This window comes from Nomascus leucogenys, chromosome 7b (assembly GCF_006542625.1).
Source record: "Nomascus leucogenys isolate Asia chromosome 7b, Asia_NLE_v1, whole genome shotgun sequence".
Taxonomy (NCBI): domain Eukaryota; kingdom Metazoa; phylum Chordata; class Mammalia; order Primates; family Hylobatidae; genus Nomascus; species Nomascus leucogenys.
Window position 1 is genome coordinate 90015224 of NC_044387.1, and position 21847 is coordinate 90037070.

The 21847-nt window shown below is 36.2% G+C and overlaps 1 protein-coding gene across 4 annotated transcripts in view; it reads left to right on the forward strand.

Moving 5' to 3' along the window:
- Positions 1 to 21847, forward strand: part of CLCN3 (chloride voltage-gated channel 3) — a 101826-nt gene that overhangs the window by 47799 nt on the left and 32180 nt on the right. For all 4 annotated transcript variants that reach the window (XM_003257961.4, XM_003257958.4, XM_030816322.1 and 1 more), the window contains 4 exons: positions 10574 to 10731; positions 18503 to 18602; positions 19899 to 20086; positions 21386 to 21508. In XM_003257961.4, coding sequence (XP_003258009.1) covers positions 10574 to 10731; positions 18503 to 18602; positions 19899 to 20086; positions 21386 to 21508 — 569 coding nt within the window. The remainder of the gene's footprint in view (positions 1 to 10573; positions 10732 to 18502; positions 18603 to 19898; positions 20087 to 21385; positions 21509 to 21847) is intronic.

Sequence of the window (21847 nt, forward strand, 5' to 3'; positions counted from 1 at the left end):
CCTCATGATCTGCCTACTTCAGCCTCCCAAAGTGCTGAGATTACAGGTGTGAGCCACCGTGCCTGGCCAGACATTTTTTTTTTTTTTTTTTTTTGCTTTCTTTGTCATATTGTTAGTCTTTTGATTAAGTGATATTATAACTTAGTCATATGAGTAATATAATGCAGCATGCTGAAGTGTGTGTGTGGGAGGGGGTTGTTTTTGTTTGTTGTTTGTTTTTTAAGTAGGGATGAGATCTCACTATGTTTCCCAGGCTGCCTTGAACCCTTGGGCTCAAACGATACAGCCTCCTGCCACAGCATCCTGATTAGCTGGGACTACAGGTGTGCACCACTACACTTGGCTTTCCTGATGAAATTTTAAATACCCAAATATTTGAGCAGAAATAATAGCTTGTGTTTATTGTTTTTCTACTATTTGTCAAGTATAGTATTAAATGTTTTACATAATTTATCTCTAGTCCATATACAATACTCTACTATAAGTGGGTAACAAAACCAAGGTACTCAAAGGGGTTAATAAGTAACTTGTGCTGGATCACAGAACTAATGGGAGGCAGGGCTGGAATTTGACTCTAGGTCTTTCTGACCTCAAAGTGCAGTAAAGTCACGGAATTTCTCTACTAGGCCACCTGGAAGAAAAGTGATCTTTTTTCCAGTCTTTTTTGTTACTGTTTTTCAGGTAGGAGATAGTAGAGTTAGGTAGTAGAATAATAGTCACTGGCATCTGGTAGTCAGCCCTCCAATAAAGTTTTTGATTTTTTTTTTTTTTGTCTTAAACTTGGAAGCTACTAACTTTGAGGTCATACTTTCTTATCATCCAAGAGCTGGATATTTAGGTAGCAGGAACTATGGAATTATCCTAAGTCCTCTTGAAGGCTCTGCTGTTAAAATTAATTGGTTCGGATTACCACTGTGCTCAAGATTTACATTTCTAGGAGCCACAGTTTGATTGGTCTAACTTGGATCTGTGCGTTTTCTTTAGCTGGGGAGGAGAAGATACCTTAATTGATACCTTCACCAGGACTGCATGCAGTGAGGGACAGAAGTTTCCCTAAAATAATTGCATTCTGTTATAGGAAGAAGGGGAAGGAGATACCAAGTGGGCAAAAACAATCAGTTTCCATTACACAAATAATAACCCTAATGTGAAGATAATAAATGGATAATATGATTATTTTAAGTTTGGAAATATACCTGGTTATTAGTATTGAATATCTGGTAGTGGGATTGGAGAAAAAGTTGAGAATAAGAAAAGACTTAAAATCGTAAAAATTAATTGGAAAAGAGGATGGCTAAGCAGATACATATATGTTTGATAATGATCATAATGGCAAACCAACCTGAAGATTTGTTTACATTGTAGTATGTAGCCAGGTGTGGTGGTGCTTGCCTGCAGTCCCAACTACTTGGGAGGCTGAGGCAGGATGATTGCTTGAGCGTAGGTTTGAGGCTACAGTGAGCTATGTTTCCACCACTGCTTTCCAGTGTAGGTGGCAGAGCAAGGCCCCATCTCTAAAAAAATAAAGTAAAATGAATAAATTATAGTATGTTGTAACAAATATAGTTCTCTGAAGTCACTGAAAATGTGCATGTGCATTTAATGATGTGAAATAATTTTTAGGAAGTATGAATGAAAAAAATCAACTTTTAAGTGTGGCTAGTATGATCTTACCTATATCTCACTTATAGAAAATATAAAAGGCTGAAGCCAGTCACCAGTTTAATAGTTCTAACCTCTTGTTTACTTGATTCCTTCCCTTTTTTCTCCTCCCCAGCAATCCTCATGTAGTTAGGTAAAGTTGGTTCTTCATCTGGCTTATTGCAGAAACCCCTAAGCCTGTTTACTTAAAGCTTTTTGAAACCCAGAGACCCATCTTTTGAATTCAAAAGTTTTGACTATTAAGAATTAGTCTTTTTGTGTGTTTGTTGGCCGCATAAATGTCTCCTTTTGAGAAGTATCTGTTCCTATCCTTTGCCCACTTTTTGATGGGGTTGTTTGTTTTTTTCTTCTACATTTGTTTAAGTTCCTTGTAGATTCCGGATATTAGACCTTTGTCAGATGGATAGATTGCAAAAATTTTCTCCCATTCTGTAGGTTGCCTGTTCACTCTGATGATAGTTTTATTTACTGTGCAGAAGTTCTTTAGTTTAATTAGATCCCATTTGTCAATTTTGGCTTTGTTGCCATTGCTTTTGGTGTTTTAGTCATGAAGTCTTTGCCAGTGCCTATGTCCTAAATGGTATTGCCTAGGTTTTCATGGTTTGGGGTTTTACATTTAAGCCTTAAATCGATCTCGAGTTAATTTTTGTATAAGGTGTAAGGAAGGGGTCCAGTTCCAGTTTTCTGCATATGGATAGCCAGTTTTCCCAGCACCATTTATTAAATAGGGAATCTTTCCCCATTGCTTGTTTTTGTCAGGTTTGTTGAAGATCAGATGATTGTAGGTGTGTGTTATTTCTGAGATCTTTGTTCTGTTCCATTGGTCTATATATGTGTTTTGGTACCAGTACTATGCTGTTTTGGTTACTGTAGCCTTGTAGTATAGTTTGAAGTCAGGTAGTATGATGCCTCCAGCTTTATTTTTGCTTAGGATTGTCTTGGCTATACGGGCTCCTTTTTGATTCCATATGAAATTTAAAGTAGGTTTTTCTAATTTTGCAAGGAAAGTTAATGGTAGCTTGATGGGAATAGCACTGAATCTATAAATTACTTTGGGCAGTATGGCCATTTTCATAATATTGATTCTTCCTATCCATGAGCATGGAATGTTTTTCCATTTGTTTGTGTCCTTTCTTATTTCCTTGGGCAGTGGTTTGTAGTTCTCCTTGAAGAGGTCCTTCACGTCCCTCGTAAGTTGTATTCATCATCACTGATCGTTAGAGAAATGAAAATCAAAACCACAATGAGATATCATCTCATGCCAGTCAAATGGCGATTATTATAAAAAGTCAAAAAAGAATAGATGTGGGTAAGGCTGTGGAGAAATAGGAATGCTTTTACACTGTTGGTGGGAGTGTAAATTAGTTCAACCATTGTGGAAGACAGTGTGGCAATTCCTCAAGGATCTAGAACCAGAAATACCATTTGACCCAGCAATCCCATTACTGGGTATATACACAAATGATTATAAATCATTCTGCTATAAAGACACATGCACACGTATGTTTATTATAGCACTATTTACAATAGCAAAGACTTGGAACCAACCGAAATACCCATCAATGGTAGACTGGATAAAGAAAATGTGGCACATATATACCATGGAATACTATGCAGCCATAAGAAAGAATGAGATCATGTCCTTTGCAGGGACATGGATGAAGCTGGAAGCCATCATTCTCAGCAAACTAACACAGAAATAGAAAACCAAACACTGCATGTTCTTACTTATAAGTGGGAGTTGAACAGTGAGAGCACATGGACACACAGAGGGAAACATCACACACCGAGGCCTGTCAGGGGGTTGGGGGCAAGGGGAGGGAGAGCATTAGGACAAATACGTAATGCATTTGGGGTTTAAAACCTAGATGATGGGTTGGTAAGTGCAGTAAACCACCATGGCACATATGCACCTATGTAACAAACCTGCACATTCTGAACATGTATCCCAGAACTTAAATTTAAAGAAAAAAGAATTTTTCTCCTCTATGGGTTTCAGAAGCCTACATTTGAAACTGGGATACCATAATATCGAATCATGTTCTCCATGCTCTGCTGTGTATTTCTTTTCCTATGGCTATGGATGTCACTGACTGAATTGGTGTGGGGAAGTTGTGTGGAGGGGTCAAGAAAATAGCATGGACTAAGGAAACTTGCTTAGTCTTTCCCAGAGGTATTCCACTACAGCTCCACTACTGTCTTCACAGGTAAGTGAGAACCGCATATGCTTTGAGAAATGGCTGGTCCAAGGCAAATCCTGTCATCTTAGGTTAATAAAATCTAACTGTGGCTGGGCACAGTGGCTCATGCCTGTAATCCCGACACTTTGGCAGGCCAAGGCGGGCAGATCACGAGGTCAGGAGGTTGAGACCATCCTGGCTAACACGGTGAAACCCCGTCTCTACTAAAAATAAAAAAAATTAGCCGGGCGTGGTGGCGGGCGCCTGTAGTCCCAGCTATTTGGGAGGCTGAGGCAGGAGAATGGCATGAACCCGGGAGGCAGAGCTTGCAGTGAGCCGAGATCGCGCCACTGCACTCCAGCCTGGGTGACAGAGCGAGTCTCCATCTCAAAATAAATAAATAAAGCGAGTGAGTCTGCATCTCAAATAAATAAACCAATTAATTAAATTAAATGAGGAGCTGGGACTACAGACGTGTGCCACCACACCCAGATAATTTTTGTATTTTTAATGGAGTCGGGGTTTCACCATGTTAGCCAGTTTAGTCTCAAACCCCTGGCCTCAAGTGAGCCGCCTGCCTCAGCCTCCCAAAGTGCTGGGATTACAGGTGTGAGCCACCATGCCCTGCCTTTGATATATTATTATAGGAAAAAAGAGGAGATGTACTTTATTTAGAAGAGAACTTTAATTTATGCCGTGACAGTACCTAAAAGATACATCCTTTATTCATGTGTAAGATGAAATTGAGAGGTAAAATTGGATATACTGTTGCTTTTAAAAAATTTTAACATATATATAATTTTTTGTACTTATTTTAGCCTATATAAGTTATATATATATTTTTTGTTTGTTTGTTTTGTTTGAGACAGAGTCTTGCTCTGTCGCCCAGGCTAGAGTGCAGTGGTGCAATCTCGGCTTACTGCAACCTTCGCCTCCCAGATTCAAGCGATTCTCCTGCCTCAGCCTCCTGAATAGCTGGGATTACAGGCGCCTGCCACCGTGCCCAGCTAATTTTTGTATTTTTAGTAGAGGCAGGGTTTCACCATCTTGGCCAGGCTGGTCTTGAACTCCTGACCTTGTGATCCACCCGCCTTAGCCTCCCAAAGTGCTGGGATTATAAGCGTGAGCCACCGCGCCCAGCTGTAAGTTATATCTTACACAAATCTAGGTTTCATTCAGAGAATTATATGCAAAGAAACAGTGCAACAGGAATATTTTAAAGCCATTGTTAGAAAACATAATACCTTTAAAATTACTTTTCACATTAGAAATATAGTGACTTCTCCCCTGTTTAGGATAGAAATTTTCCTTTTCTTCTCCTTCTTTATACTATTTAGATTTCCATGTTTGGCAGAACAAATTATAAGAGAAAATATTTGAAATGTCACATACTAAAGTAAATGTTTGGATGTTTGAAAATTTTCTGGTTTTCAGAGATTTTGAATTGCTGAATCGTTGTGTAAATTAAGATGTTGAGTAGTTTCCATAGAGTAATTATTTGAAAGTCACTGAAAGCAAGACACATGCCTAATGTAAATGTTTATTGCACTACTGTACCTTTTTCTACCTCATAAAAATGAGAACAGCAGTCTGTACTTTTCCACTTCGTCATTCATAAGTCTATTGGAGAAATGTATATTTTGTTTGCTTATTATCTTCATGCTGCAAATAGCCTGGGAATTCTTTAAGTGGCGCTAACGATTTATTATGGATACATGTTAAGTGGTATAGAAATTTCGCTTTTTTTTTTTTTTTTTTGCATAAAGAGTAACAAGATCAGTAGTCCGTATTTCTTCAGCTCTACCCAGAGAAGGGCAGTGTAGGAGGGAAAATGAAGTTTGCAAAATATTTCATAGTAGGCTTTTTCTTAAAGTAACTTCAGACTTACAGAAGTTTAAAAATAGTACAAAGAATCCCATATACCTGTCACCCCAGTTCCTGAAGTGTTAATATTTTACCACATTTGTTCATTATGTCTCTATTCTCCAAGTACTATATATGCCATTATATGTAATATGTAGCATTTTATATAGATACAGGGCATGTATGCACTATATATTTTTTTCTGAGCCATGTAAAGAGTAAAATGCAGACGTAACATGCTTTTACTCCCAAATACTTCAGTGTGTGTATTCCCTCAAGAAAGGGCATTTTCTTCTGTATAGCTACCGTATACTTATACACTTTTCAAAATCAGAACATTCACATTGATACCGTACTATGACATGATCTGCAGACCATTTTCCAATATGCCAGTTGTCCCACTATGTCCTTTAGTACAAAAGAAAAAAGTTTTTTTTCCTGGTTTAGGAGCTAATCCTGGAGCACATGTTACATCTAGTTGTTTTAATCTAGAACAGTTCCTCAGTTCTTTATCTTTCATAACCTTGACATTTTTGGAGAGTACAATCCATATATTTTGCAGAATTTCCCTTAGTTTGGGTGTGTCTGGTTTTTCCTTATAAGATTCATTTTATGCATTTTTGGCCAGAATACCACGGAAGTACTGTACATCTTACCAGAAAGCCATAAGTGGCATTTGCATTTTCCAAATGATCAGTTTTAATGTTATATGGAAAGCAGAGTCAGAGATTCTCACATATGTCAAGATATTATAAGTGTTCCTGTTACATTTATTCTCCAATTGCTTTTTCTCAAGAAAATGTGTGGCCTTTCAGATAGCTTTTACAAAGTGGAAGTTACTACATAAAATTAGGATGGAGGGTGGGGAAGAGCTTTATTAAAGCTTTAAGTTTAAGCTTTTGAGTATGTGTTGTATGTAAATGAATGTGGCTATTGATGCAATTGAGTATGTATTGTATGTAAATGAACATGGACATTGATGCAGGGATTGGGCCTTTAAACCTTTGGCCAAGAATGGTATCAATTATTATTATTATTATTATTTTTTGGAGTACTTCTGCTAAAACACTGAAATCAGTGTGCCACTCTCCTTTTAGAAGTTTTACACCTTTCCAAGGTACACTTTTTTTTTTTTTTTTTAATTTGGTGACAGAGTTTTGCTCTGTCGCCCAGGCTGGAGTGCATTGGCACAATCACAGCCCACTTCAGCCTCTACTCCAGCAATCCTTCCACTTCAGCCTCCCGAGTAGCTGGGATTACAGGTGCACACCACCATGCCCAGCTAGTTTTTGTAGAGACGGGGTTTTGCCATGTCGCCCAGGCTGGTCTCCAACTCCTGAGCTCAATCTATCCGTCCTCCTCAGCCTACCAAAGTACTGGGATTACAGGCGTGGGCCACCACTCCCGGCTTCCAAGGCAGGCAGTTAAATGTAATAAATAGGGAGATAAGCAAGAACCCTGTTGGACCTGGTAGAAGCAAACATTTATTAGTACTATTACCTTGTTTAAAATATTAGCGCCTTATATATTCATGTCCTCTCAGAATTATCAAAAAACCCACTCTATAGTTTATTTGGCTTATATCTCCGCAGTAATAAAATTAGTTAATAGTATTGGCATTGTGGTTCTTTGTTCATTCCTCCCTTATCCCACCCCAAATTGATTTCAAATGATCTCTTGATCTAGTCTAAGAATGTTTATAGTGATTACAAAAAGTTCAGATTCTGGCTTTAACGTATATAATTGTTTTTTTATGTGTAAACAAAAGAGAATGAGTTTGTTTAAACCAGAAAGATGGCAAGAGTAGTCTGGGAATTTTCTTCCATTCCTTAAAAGTCCTATAATAAAATAAACATATCTTGTGTTTTATTTTCACAGTTTTTTTAAACATTAGTATAGAATGCCACTTCTTATATTCTATATCAATTAGTTACATTTTCAATAATAACCTCTGAGTAATTTTTAGCATTAAAATCTGCATTACAAAATAATTTGAGGATATAATTTATAATCACTTATGCTAAAATCACCTATTTGAAATTATATATGAGGTTTTCAAAGTTTATAGTGCTTTGGAAAAAATTTAAATGTTTCTTTGTTTATGTCTCTTTATTATAAGCTGTAGCATGTATCATGTAGTTGTCAAGGATGCTGATAGATACTTAATATTTAAAGGTGACTTGTCTAAAGTTAGCTGTCCAGGACTAGAATCTGGGCCTTTTGGTAACAGTTCATTGCTGTATTTACTTAAATGATGATTGGATTCGTTAGAATTTCTCTATTTTCATAGCTGTCTCTATGGTTCTATGAAAATACTGTGTGTGTGCCTATACATATATGTATACCTGTAAGTACAAAGTAGAAAATGAAAGTTCATTTTCTGCTTTTGACAATTCTAATCCCCAGAGATAACTGTTATTAATATGTTGTCTCATGTTTGGTCATACTGCTTTCTCTTTATTCTGTGTATTACTGTATAAATTTTACACAGTAATTTGCATATTAAAAATGCTGATCTATACCTGGCCCTTTTTAAAAAACTGCGATTTATTGTAGCCAATTTTTTATACCAGCATATATTGATCAACCTTATTCTAACTGTTGCATTATATATAAATTACATAATTTCATTCATTACCAATAGATGAGACATTTCCATTGGTTTGAATTTTTCAGTATTACAGATAATGGTTCAATTAAATATTTAAGCCTTTGTGCACTTGTAGAATTAATTCCTAGAAGTAGAACCCTTACATTTTGATAGATATTTCCAAATTGCTTCCCAAAATGTTTGTATCTCTTTACTTCCACTGTCAAGTCTAATAATTTTCACTTGGATTATCATATTTCTTACCCAGCCTATTTTTTACACGCTAAACTCTTTTTCTTTTCTTTTTTTTCTTTTTTGAGACAGCATCTTGCTCTGTCACCCGGTTGAAATGCAGTGGCACAACGACCAACCTGGGCTCAAGCAATTCTCCCAGCGTAGTCTACTGAGCAGCTGGGACTACAGGCACATATTACCATGCCCACCTTTTTTTTTTTTTGTATTTTTAGTAGAGATGAGGTTTTGCCATGTTGCCCAAGCTGGTCCTGAGCTCAAGCAATCCACCCATCTCAGCCTCCCAAAATGCTGGGATTACAGGTGTGAGCCACTGCACCTGGCCCAAAAGCTCTTTTTCTAACAGCAATATAAATTGTCTTTTGCAGACTATACTCATATATTTTTCTTCTTTCAGAAATAGGTGTTAAGTGTATCTAACGTGGAATGTATAGCTATAATTCTCATTGTGAAACCATAGCCTAATTTATTTCATATTAGAATTTAAAATTCATGTTTTTTAGGAAGTTTTCTTAGATCAATCCACCTAGTTCCAGGTGCTACAGTCCCAAGATTTCTTTCTTTTTAACAAATTAAATATAGGTAACATGACTAGAATTCTAGTCAAAGAATATTGGAACCTTGGAACTTCAGTATTGGAACTTTATTTTGAAATATAATTTGTTATATTAAAAAATATTATATTGCACCTGGAAGTCAGGGGCAGTTTTTTTTTTTATTATCTTTGTATCTGCTATACTGTAAAGTGCTATTTATTTAAAAAATTCTTAATAGAAGTCTTCAGTTGTAAAGTCTGCTGTACAGACTTTAGATCAGGGATTGGCAAACTATGAGCCATGTGCCAAATCCTGTCCTTCACCTGTTTTGTAAATAAAGTTTTATTGGAACACATTCAGACTCATTCATGAACATATTGTCTATGATTTCTTTTGTGCTACTATGGCAGAATTGAGTTGTTGCAACTGTGTGGCATCCAAAGCCTAAAATATTTACTCTCTGGCTCTTCGCCAACCCGTTTTAGATGATGAGCACTTTGGCATTAATATGTTTTTGTTTTCTTTCTATAGCACATAGTAAGATATTCTGCCCACATTGTGCATAATTTATGGGTTTATTCAAGGATTTATGCAAGTGTAGCTGCAAGAAAAAAAAACCTGGAAGTGAACTTTGCTAGGTTGAAGAGCATCTGTGTATATTAAATTTTGTTAGCTTTCGCCTTCCCAAAGGGATTATTCCATTTCATACTAAAACTACTAATTTTGTGATAGGACTTCTTTCTCCATAGCTTTGCTAAATTAGTGCATTCACACACTTCATCTTTACTCGTCTGATAGAGGGAAATGATATTGTGGATTTGATTTGCATTTCTTTTTATGTGTTAGGTTGAGCTTATTTTCATATTTAAAAGCCACTTGTGTTTCTTTTTCTTGAGCTATCTTTTAATGTCCTTCCTGATACATTTCTCAAGTCTGTGATACTCATATAAGATATATGGTGAACATGTGTCAAAGATTTATTTGACTCTAATGAGGGAACCCGCCTGATGACAAGGCTGATTGAAAGGAGAACGTGTGAGATGAAGTGTATATCATCAGTGAAAGAAAGCAAATTCTTACAGGGCAAAAACAAAACCACAACTCTAAGGGTTATTTTTTCTACTGGACAGAATTCATTTGCATTTTACCAGATAAAAATTACTATTTTCAATTTATCTTTTACAAATCGTTTTCTAATTTTACTGAGTCTATTCCCTAATCAGTAGTAAATAGTCTTCAAAATTCTCCAGAACGTCAAGTGACTTATTATGCAAGCTAATTGTTGACATTTGGGTTTGATTTTAAAAGGACATGCCATAATCTTTTGGCCTTACTTCTAAGTTTTGGATAATTTTTCTTAACACATTTTTCTCTAATTGCAATGATTTCAAGTGATATTATTTCTGTATGACTTAATAATGAACTTCTAAGAAGGTCACTTAGCTCACTATTGTCTCTTCTAAAACATACTCATCTTTTTTCTTTTGTAGGAACTCATTATACAATGACAAATGGAGGCAGCATTAACAGTTCTACACATTTACTGGATCTTTTGGATGAACCAATTCCAGGTGTTGGTACATATGATGATTTCCATACTATTGATTGGGTGCGAGAAAAATGTAAAGACAGAGAAAGGCATAGACGGGTAAGTGTTCTTAGTAAAAATTTTTAAAAACATAGTGCATAATTAGATCTTTTAATAATGTATTTCTGCCAGTGATCTCAGGCTGCCAAAATATGTTTACATTTAATATAAGTAAATGTCTACATTTCATATGTGGTACATGTTTTTTTTCTTTTTCTATGTTTAATTTTTTTAGCTTACTTATACCCTGTATCTTTCCAGAAAGAATTTCAGGTAGCTAAAAAACAAGGAAATACAATAAGACAAAATAAGAAGGAAAGGGAAAATACAGCACAGGAGTTGGGGGGAAGAACAAGCCAAGCTCAAGATATGGAGGTCAGCATGATTTTGGGCCTTGAGCAGCCCACCAGCTAAGGCAAAAAAGGAAACTTATTGCATAGCTCTTACCTATAGAAAAAGAAGAAATCTGTTGGGGGGCAGATAGTCTTGTGGGATTTTGCTGTTTTCTTTTATCTCCTTTCCCAGTATTTGATTCTGAGATATTTCTCAATTTGACTCCCAAATAAAGCTTATTGAGTGTTGTAATGGTTTACTATTTTTTTAAAAATGGCTTTAACATATAAAAGTACAATTTATGGGTCCTTTTTGTTCGTGGTCGTGACTTACTGATAATGTAATCCAAAATACATTTTTTATTTTGTATTTATTTATTTATTTTTGAGACAGAGTCTCAGTCTTCTCTGCCCATGCTGGAGTGTAGTGGTGTGATCTTGGCTCACTGCACCCTCCGCCTCCTGGATTCAAGCAATGCTCCTGCCTCAGCCTCCTGAGTAGCTGGGACTACAAACATGCGCCACCATGCCTGGCTAGTTTTTATACAAAATATGTTTTTTAAAAAACAACAATTTTTTTCGGGGGGGGGCGCGGGGGACTGTTGCCCATTCTGTTGCCCAGACGAGTGCAGTGGTGCAATCTTGGCTCACTGCAACCTCTGCCTCCCAGGTTCAAGCAATTCTTGTACACAGCCTCCTGAGTAGCTGGAATTACAGGTGTGTGCCATGATGCCAAGCTAATTTTTGTATTTTTAGTAGAGATGAAGTTTTGCCATGTTGGCCAGGCTAGTCTTGAACTCCTAGCCTCAAGTGATTGGCTGACCTCAACCTCCCAAAGTAGAAAATCTTTTTGAAAATAAAATTCCAAATCTCAAAAGGCCCTATATAATTTTGGCGTTGGAAATTTACTTGTCAATGAAAATGACTATTTACACAAATTATAAGCTTCCATATTAATGTATATGTGTGTGAAAACTGAAATTCAAATTATATTATATTGTTTATGAAAGGTACAGCTTCTGAGATTCATCAGATGATATTTACCTTTAGGGCATATCTAAAAATACAGTACACGAAATCAGCACTTTAATCTAGTGATTCTTAAACTTTTTGTTCTCGGATCCCCTTTAAACTCTTAAAAAACATTGAAGAGCCCTAAGGAGCCTTTGTTTACATGGTTTTTATCAATGGATATTTACCATATTAGACACTGAAACTGAGGGTTTTTAAAAAAATAATTCATTTAAAAGTAACAGTAACAAAACCCATTACATGTTAACATAAATAACATTTTTAAAAAACTATATTTTCAAAAAAAATTTAGTGAGAGAATGACATTGTGCTACATTTGTTATAAATCTCATTATTGTCTGGCTTAATAAAATACTGCTGGATTCTCATATCTGCTTTTGCATTCAATATGTTATATGTTGTTTTTATGGAAGCATGTGAAGAAAATTCAACCTCATACACAGATAATATAGTTGGAAAAGCTATGAGTATATTAATAGCATTTTAAGATTATTGCAAATATTCTTCTTTGATACTACACTAAAGTGACAATTGTTAGTTTCTTAAGGATTATTTGTAATGTGTACTTTGAAACTGCATCAATGAACTTTGTCTTCTGTTACATTAAAATGCATTGATTTTGAACCTTGAACTTTGAATATATGATTTTGTAACGTTATGCAGTGATCATTTAGAAAATATTGATTCACTGATTTATGTGGATCTTTTAAATGTTGACACTTATATAATATAATACAATATTTTAAAAATCACATTTGTTAATTTTACCTTTGATCTCTTCAGAAAAGACTCTAAGTATTGGGAACCTATCATCCTCACAGTGGTAGATAGAAGTTTCCTAAAATTCTAATTTTTACTGGAGAGCTCAAATTCTATCATTGGAAACAAATACACATTTATTTAACTTAAAAATGACAGGATTACTTGGTTTCATTATTGAGAAAATACCTGTCGAATTCCCAAGTCTGGAAAACCATAGTTTGATGTCACTCTTTCAAGTAAAAATGATATTCCATTTAAGTGTCTAGTTTATTTTGCAACTCAAATAAATTACACAAGTGCTTTTCTTTAGGACATAACCTCATACTTCCACATGCAGCAGATGTGTGTAGTTATGCATAGCTCCTTATGCATGGTTCTTATTTCATCACCAAAATATTAAAAAGACTCAGTGGTTGAGGCGTAGCAGTTTTTACTGCTTCATCAAAGATGCTCTTATTTGAACCTGGCATAATATTATTTATTTATTCGATTTTACTGGGAAGCATGGAAGTCAAGAATGTAATGACTGCCAGTACATTTGAGTGCCACTGCCTGATTTTTGCTAAGGAGTCAGCAATTTTGCCATTGATTTTGCATTTTCAATAAAAATGTCAACACAGTGAAAAAGGCACATAATGTCTTGTATTATTTTGTAAACAGTTTTATCTTGCAGACCCCTTGAAAAGGTCCTGGGGATCCTCCAAGGTGCCTGTAGACCATACTTTGAAAATCACTATTTTAATCCAAAGTGCCTAGATCAGACACATTATAAATCCTGTGTCTTGTATGATCATTAGGTAAATACATTTGTATTTAGAAGTATACATTCAGAGACATTAACAGTATTCAGGTTGGGACTTAAGTATATTTTAAAGTGTGGTACCTAGAGAGTATCCATGACACTATGTTCATAAAATTTTAGAGAAGGGCTGGGCGCGGTGGCTCACGCTTGTAATCCCAGCACTTTGGGAGGCCGAGACGGGCGGATCATGAGGTCAGGAGATCGAGACCACGGTGAAACCCCGTCTCTACTAAAAATACAAAAAATTAGCCGGGCGTGGTGGCGGGCGCCTGTAGTCCCAGCTACTCGGAGAGGCTGAGGCAGGAGAATAGCGTGAACCCGGGAGGCGGAGCTTGCAGTGAGCCAAGATTGCGCCACTGCACTCCAGCCTGGGCGACAGAGCGAGACTCCGTCTCAAAAAAAAAAAAAAAATTTTTTTTAGAGAAAACTGGGATCAAAGGAAACCAAAACAGGCTGGTCGTAGTGGCTTATGCCTGTAATCCCAGTGCTTTGAAAGGTTGAGGCAGAGGATCGCTGGATCCCAGGAGTTTGAGACCAGCCTGGGCAAATATGGAGACTCTATCTCTACACAACAAAACAAAAATTAGCTGGGTATAGTGTCTTGCACCTGTAGTCCTAGCTACTAGGAAAGCTGAGGTGGGAGGATCCCTTGAGCCTGGGAGTTCTAAATTACAGTGAATTATGATTGCACCACTGCCCTCCAACCTGGGTGATACAGCAAGACCCTGTCACCCTCCAAAACAAACAAAAAACACTTTTTTCTCTGAGTATGTAAGTGGTTAGTGTACAGTCCTTGAAAATACTGCAAATGGTATAGCAATATATGAAGTAGCCAGTATGTGTCCTAGCTAATTTTATCAATCATCTCTTCCTAGACCAATCAAATATTCTTCAATATTTTGATCCATGCTTATATAAACAAAATTTTTTAAAGCTGGAAAATTCCACACATTTATATACTTACTATTGTTCTTAAAATTAATTTTTTTTTTTTTTTTTTTTTTTTAGCAGAGTCTTGCTCTTTTGCCCAGGCTGAAGAGCAGTGGTGTGATCTCGACTCTCTGCAACCTCCGCCTTCCAGGCTCAAGCAATTCTCGTGCTTCAGCCCTCCAAGTAACTGGGATTACAGGCGTGCGCCACCACGCTGGCTAATTTTTGTAGTTTAAGTAGAGATGGGGTTTTGCCATGTTGGCCAGGCTTGTCTCAAACTCTTGGCCTCAAGTGATCCACCTGTCTTAGCCTCCCAAAATGTTGGGATTACAGGTGGGAGCCACTGCTCCCGGCCTACATTAAATTTTAAAGCCTTTCTATGTCAGTGCATATACCCAACCTAATTCTTTTTTTCTGTGAACTTTTCTGTTACAGTTGTAGCCTTCCTACCCCAGATTATTTCGAAGCAAATTGACATTCTGTAATTTCAAATATTACTATTTCAGTATTTTACAAAATGGTTGCAGTTTAATTGTTGTTCCTTTTTTATTTATTAGCTTGCATATTTCTATAGAGAGTTTACCCCACATCAACCATTTGGATTCCCTGAAGGAAAGGTGGTACGGGAAAGGGAGAAATCTTGAAATACTAGGTTCCTTAGCATCCTCAAAGTTGACCAATGAGATTTTTTGCTTGTTTGGTTGTTTTTTTCTGTGTCTTCATGGACTCACGGATTTAAGTATATTTGTGTTTTAATCATCACTGTTATTATTCTTATTGATGTTCATGTTATTTTAGATTAGTGGGAACTTATTTAGTTTGCTGTCTGTGTCATTTGTCATGTCCTTAGATAATCCTAATCCTAGTCCTGATTCATCGTAGACATTTCCCGCAGCAAACCTGGAATCAGCCATTTCTCCAAGGAGCTCTCTGATTCCATTGAAGGAAAATATAATATAGGTACAATCTAGGCACTAGGTGATACTTGTTACTTCTGGGTTGGCTATTGTTTCTAGCCTCCTAAGTTTATATGACTCTACTAATTTGAATTCATAACTATGGGGCTAAACCTCTAGTTCTTAAATCTGCATTTCCTTTAAGTCATGCCAAAAATCTGAACATCACAAACAGTCATTTCATTTACCCCACAATACACACATACAACATTGTCAGAATAACAGTACCAACACCATCTCCAACAATATGCCTACTGAAAAATTTTAGGTAATCTGTCTCCAGCCTCCCAGGTAGCTGGGACTGCAGGTGCACACCACCATGCCTGGCTAATTTTTTTTTTTTTTTTAAGAGACTGGATCTTGCTGTGCTACTCAGGCTGGTCTGAAACTTCTAGCCTCTAACAGTCCTCCTGCCTTTGCCTTCCAAAGTGCAGAGATTACAGGCCTGAGCCACCACGTCTGGCTTATCCTTTATTTATTCCACCAAAGTTGTTTATACAAATTACTTTGTTGTAAAGCCCCTTGGAATAGTTTCTTCTGTGGCATTATGTTACCAGTTAGATGCACCTTCGATTCATTTAACTTTACTTCAATTTTTAAGGTTTGCTTTTTAGATTTAGTTTTGTTTTACTATACATATATGAAGTATTTCCATGGTTCCAAAGTTAAATGTACAAAACAGGCATGTTCAAAGAAGTCTAGTTTCTATCTCTGTCCCATCCAACCTATTGTCTTCTTCCTCTTATAAGTAATAATTTACATTTTTAACTTATGGTTTATCTTCTGATTTTTAAAAATATAAGCATAAATATTTATATTCCTGTCTTTTAGCATACTTTTGGCCATCTTGCTTTTTTCCTGCATAACACTACATGTATCTCATTCTTTTTTAATTGCTGCAGAATTTTTCATTACATAGGTATACTGCAGTTTATTTATCTGATGCTATGTTGATGAACATTTAAATGATTTCCAGATTTTAGGAACGGTGATGATTGAACTCTCTGTACATATATCTTTTTTACTTGGTACACTCCATCAAGCAATTACTTAAGTGACTGACTATGATGCTGTGCAAGCAGTTATATAAAGAAAACAGCAGTGACTCAGTCTGAAAATGGCTTAATATTATCATATTTTCTTACACATTATTTTTATTGAGGAAAAGCAACATGGAATTTAGTGATTATTTTTGAAAGAAATAACCTATTTCTAATTCTAAAGAATGGTTAATATCTGTGTTTGGTTGCTTATAGAGTAGAAGGGGTAAAATTGCCTCATTCAACTTAGAACTTACTGTGTCATTTTAGTGGGGCATCGTGACTTCAAGTAGACCCAATTCTTGAAATAGACTGGGTCCATGTCCTTTGTAGGGACATGGATGAAGCTTGAAACCATCATTCTCAGCAAACTATCGCAAGGACAAAAAACCAAACACCGCATGTTCTCACTCATAGGTGGGAATTGAACAATGAGAACACATGGACACAGGAAGGGGAACATCACACACCGGGGACTGTTGGGGGGTGGAGGGAGGGGGGAGGGATAGCATTAGGAGGTATACCTAATGCTAAATGACGAGTTAATGGGTGCAGCACACCATCATGGCACATGTATACATATGTAACAAACCTACACGTTGTGCACATGTACCCTAACACTTAAAGTATAATAATAATTAAAAAAAAAAAAAAAGAAATAGACTGGGTTATTGAATTCCAGCTGTAGCCCTCCTTCAGAACAGTTGAGCACTGAAGTCCTGGGCTGAAAATTGACTTTTTTTTTTTTTTGAGACAGAGTCTAGCTCTGTCACCCAGGCTAGAGTGCAGTGGCACGATCTCTGCTCACTGCCACCTCCGCCTCCCGGGTTCAAGTGATTTTCCTGCCTCAGCTTCCCGAGTAGCTGGGATTACAGGCACTCACCACCACACCCAGCTAATTTTTGTATTTTTAGTAGAGAAGGGGTTTCACTGTGTTGGCCAGACTGGTCTTGAACTTCTGACCTCATGATCCACCTGCCTCAGCCTCCCAAAGTGCTGGGATTACAAGTGTGAGCCACCACACCCGGCCGAAAATATGGCTTTCTAAAGCAACAATCCTAGTAGAACAGAAGAGAGGTGTTGACTAGTTAGGGATTTAGGTTTAGAAGTACATTCTTAGTAAGAGAGGTGAGACTTACCTTCTTGTGTTTTAGTATAGTGAGATCTGGATCAAATCTATTACTCTTATTAATCTCCTAACTTCCTACACTATAGCCAGTAGAGGACACTTTTGCCTTACACAGTAAAGAAAGAGCCTCTGGACTCTAGCAATGGGATCGGAGCTCTCCAAACCTGCATATTAAAAGACCTGTAAGTTTTGGGGGGTCCCTTTGTCCACATGATTATTCTGTAATACATTGTATTTATGGACATGGTATTATTATACACAGATCCTGTCTGTTAAAGAACATTATAATCCACTTAACTGCTAGGACCAGAGAATGACTGATAATTCAAACCATATTGTCTTACAGAAGACATATAGAAAAGACAGTTATGTGTACCAATTGAGGTTCAAATTTGATTCAATTTAAAACAATCTAGGCCAGATTTTATATAGTTTGTGGACCCTTTGCACTCAAATCTCAAGGTTCTTATTAAAATGCAGATCTTGGCTGGGCACGATTGCTCATACCTGTAATCCGAGCACTTTGGGAGCCCAAGGCAGGTAGATCATTTGAGCTCAGAAGTTCAAGACCAGCCTAGCCAACATAGCGAGGCCCAGTCTCATTTATTGAAAGAAAAAAACTTTTTTAATAAAAAATAAAAGCAGATCTTGGGTAAAGACACGTAGTCTGGTTTACAGGTATTAACAACTGTCTGTAATGTAGTGATTTTGCCCCAGACTTACCTTTTCCATTATTTAGTTCAGAAATTACTGTTCTAGGTATGGTAAATGAGAAAAATTGCTGGATTCTAGAACTGTGGCTTCTATTCATAGTTGGAAAAATGAAGCATAAACATTTCTAATTTCAGATCAACAGCAAAAAGAAAGAATCAGCATGGGAAATGACAAAAAGTTTGTATGATGCGTGGTCAGGATGGCTAGTAGTAACACTAACAGGATTGGCATCAGGTAAAGAAAATTTTTCAAGCAATCCTTTTTTAGTTAACAGAAGTATAAACTGTTCTTCCCTCCTTCCCTCAGTTTTTTTTCAGGTACCATTGGATTTTAAAAAACATTTGTTTCTCTTCTTCAAAAAATCTTCTTAAATATAAGACTAGGAGGCAGGAGGTTTCCAAGTCTAGTCTTGGCTCTGTCACTTTACGTGTTTATCCAGCTTGGTTGATCTTTCTGGACTCAGTTTCTATATCTGTAAAATAAGTGGTTTGGATCAGATGATCAATAAAGTATCTTTTGATATTAACATCGTAATAAATAGCTAATATTTATTGAGTACTTCCTATATGTTGTACACTGTTCTAAAAACTTGACATGTATTTAAACCTCACCGCAATCCTGTGGTACCAGTGCTGTCATTATCACCATTTTACAGATGAGGAGACTGAAGCAGAAGAAAAGTAACTTAGTTTGACTGAGGTCATACAGTTTAGTAAATGGCTAAACCAGGATTTGAATTAAAGCCTTCTATCTCAAGACCTATCCCCTTCATCACCCTGCTATACAGCATGGCCACAAAGTCCCATGTGTGAGATTTTAAGAAAGAGCTGTTGAGGACCTGAAAACAAATCTTAAGCACTGTTATAATCACTTTCAGCTTCCATGATGGAAGATTATGTTCAGAAGACCACAAAAATTAAAATTTTTATAGAGAATAAAGTACTGATAATTCTAATTGGCATGCATAATAATTTTATGGCCTCTATGTATGTAACCCACTGATCTCTTTATATAAGAAGGACCCAGATTTGACCATAAATTTGTGTATTTTTTATATTCTCAATAAAATAATCTTGATATATGGTTTTCTGTAATTTAAGAAAATATAAATATTATTCCTATGAGTTTCAATAATTATTTCTAATGGACATTAAATTTTAATGAGATTGACATCATTTATAAGTCTGTTAATTATCGATTGAAAATTAGATTTGTGAACCTCCTGCCAAGTAGCTGTCTTTTGAACATATTTTAGTATCTTTTAAACACTGTTTTTCAGATCACAATTAATTTGAATGATGTAACTTTTTAAAATTCCAAACAAAAATAGCACTTTTATTGTAAAAATAACTCTTTACAGTTTTAAAATATATGTTTGTAACTAAAATTTGAAAATCTTAAATTTATATGTAGTTCATAAATGACCCTTTATTTAGGAGTCTCCTGCTTTCCACTTGCCTTTTAACTAGATTGTTCTCGACTCCCAAAAAATTGACTTATTTTTTTACCATCTCCAACATATTTTTACAGGGGCATTGGCTGGATTAATAGACATTGCTGCCGATTGGATGACTGACCTAAAGGAGGGCATTTGCCTTAGTGCGTTGTGGTACAACCACGAACAGTGCTGTTGGGGATCTAATGAAACAACATTTGAAGAGAGGGATAAATGTCCACAGTGGAAAACATGGGCAGAATTAATCATAGGTCAAGCAGAGGTAAGTCTTGCTTTGTCTCAAGATGAATTAATAATTGATATAGCAAAATGTTTCCAATTCATTTAATTATAGAATTAATCACATATTAGATGATTGCATACACATTAAGTGGATCCACCCTTAACACATTGCAGCAAGAAAGAATTAAGTGCAGTATTGTTTCAAGAAGCTTTTTTATTAGTTAACTGCATAGTCATATAACATCCTCTGGATTGTGGTGCAAATATATTTGAGCTGTAGTAGAAAAGAAGTGATAGTTATTGCAGTAAATTCTGTGTAAAGTTACTAAGAAGTCAAGTTATTAAAACTAATATATTACTAAGATTGGGAAGTTTGAATTATGAAAGTATGATTATCAAATAATTTAGTAAAATCAACCTATGTAGAGATACATTGAAGACAATCAGACGTTTTTATTTGTGGCATTACAGCATTTAAATGATTGATTTACTATGATCTACAAAGAACATTTTAGAACTTAGGATGTTATATGTATATTTTTTACATGATGACGGATATATTTTTTAAATTTTGTTTTAGCTGAACTTAGAGCTAAAACATATACATTTGTGGTAAGATGAGTACTATGCTGTTTACCTGGCTTAATTGAATTGAGTTTAATGATCTTCTGGAAAGTTGCAACAGAATGAAATCTGAGTGGTGATGCAATTTGTTTCCACTGTTTCCAAAAAGTGGTTTGGAGGCAGAGATTGAAGTATAGCTGAGATGTGTTGGTAACAACACTTTAGGGATTAGGAAAAAGATTAAATGGGCTTAAGGCTCCTTGGTATATATAGGCATTAATTTTCGGATTCTACTTAAATATTTTGTTCATATAAAGTTTCTATTATTGTGGAAATAAACCAGGAGACTTGTACTTATTTTACTGAAGTTTCTTTTCTTTGTGTTTTTTTTTTTTTTTTTTTTTGGCCAGGGGGATGGAGTCTCACTCTGTTGCCCAGGCTGGAGTGCAGTGGCATGATCTTGGCTCATTGCAACCTCCGCTTCCAGGGTTTAAGCGATTCTTCTGCCTCAGCCTCCCGAGTAGCTGGTATTACAGGCATGCGCCACCATGCCCAGCTAATTTTTGTATTTTTAGTAGCGACGGGGTTTCACCATGTTGGCCAAGCTAGTCTCGAACTCCTGACCTCAGGTGACCACCTGCCTCAGCCTCCCAGTGCTGGGATTACAGGCATGAGCCACCATGCCTGGCCATTTACTGAAGTTTCTTATGACAAGCATTTGCATTAGATGTGCAATGTAAATTAAATTCATACTCTTGAACTATTTTCTTTTTAGGGTCCTGGTTCTTATATCATGAACTACATAATGTACATCTTCTGGGCCTTGAGTTTTGCCTTTCTTGCAGTTTCCCTGGTAAAGGTATTTGCTCCATATGCCTGTGGCTCTGGAATTCCAGAGGTAAGCCAAGTAATATTTAGTGTCATTAAACATTATTGTGATGTTTATCTTTTTGCCCTTAGTGATAATAAAAGTTGGCTTGTCTGAAGGAAAGGGATAGTTTGTTCATAATATGAAAAAAAATTTTTAAAGTATAAGCTGATGGTAGACATCATTGAAAAATATTGTTTCCCATAGTCATTTGGTCATTTACTGTGGAGGCTGATTTTTTTTCTCTCACCACTAATTTAACACATGACTAGGCAAATTTTCAGACTATTTAGTTTCAGACTATTTATTCTATTTAGTTAAACATCAAGAGCCTGGAAAAAGTATCTTGTGACCTAATGTTTTTTGATG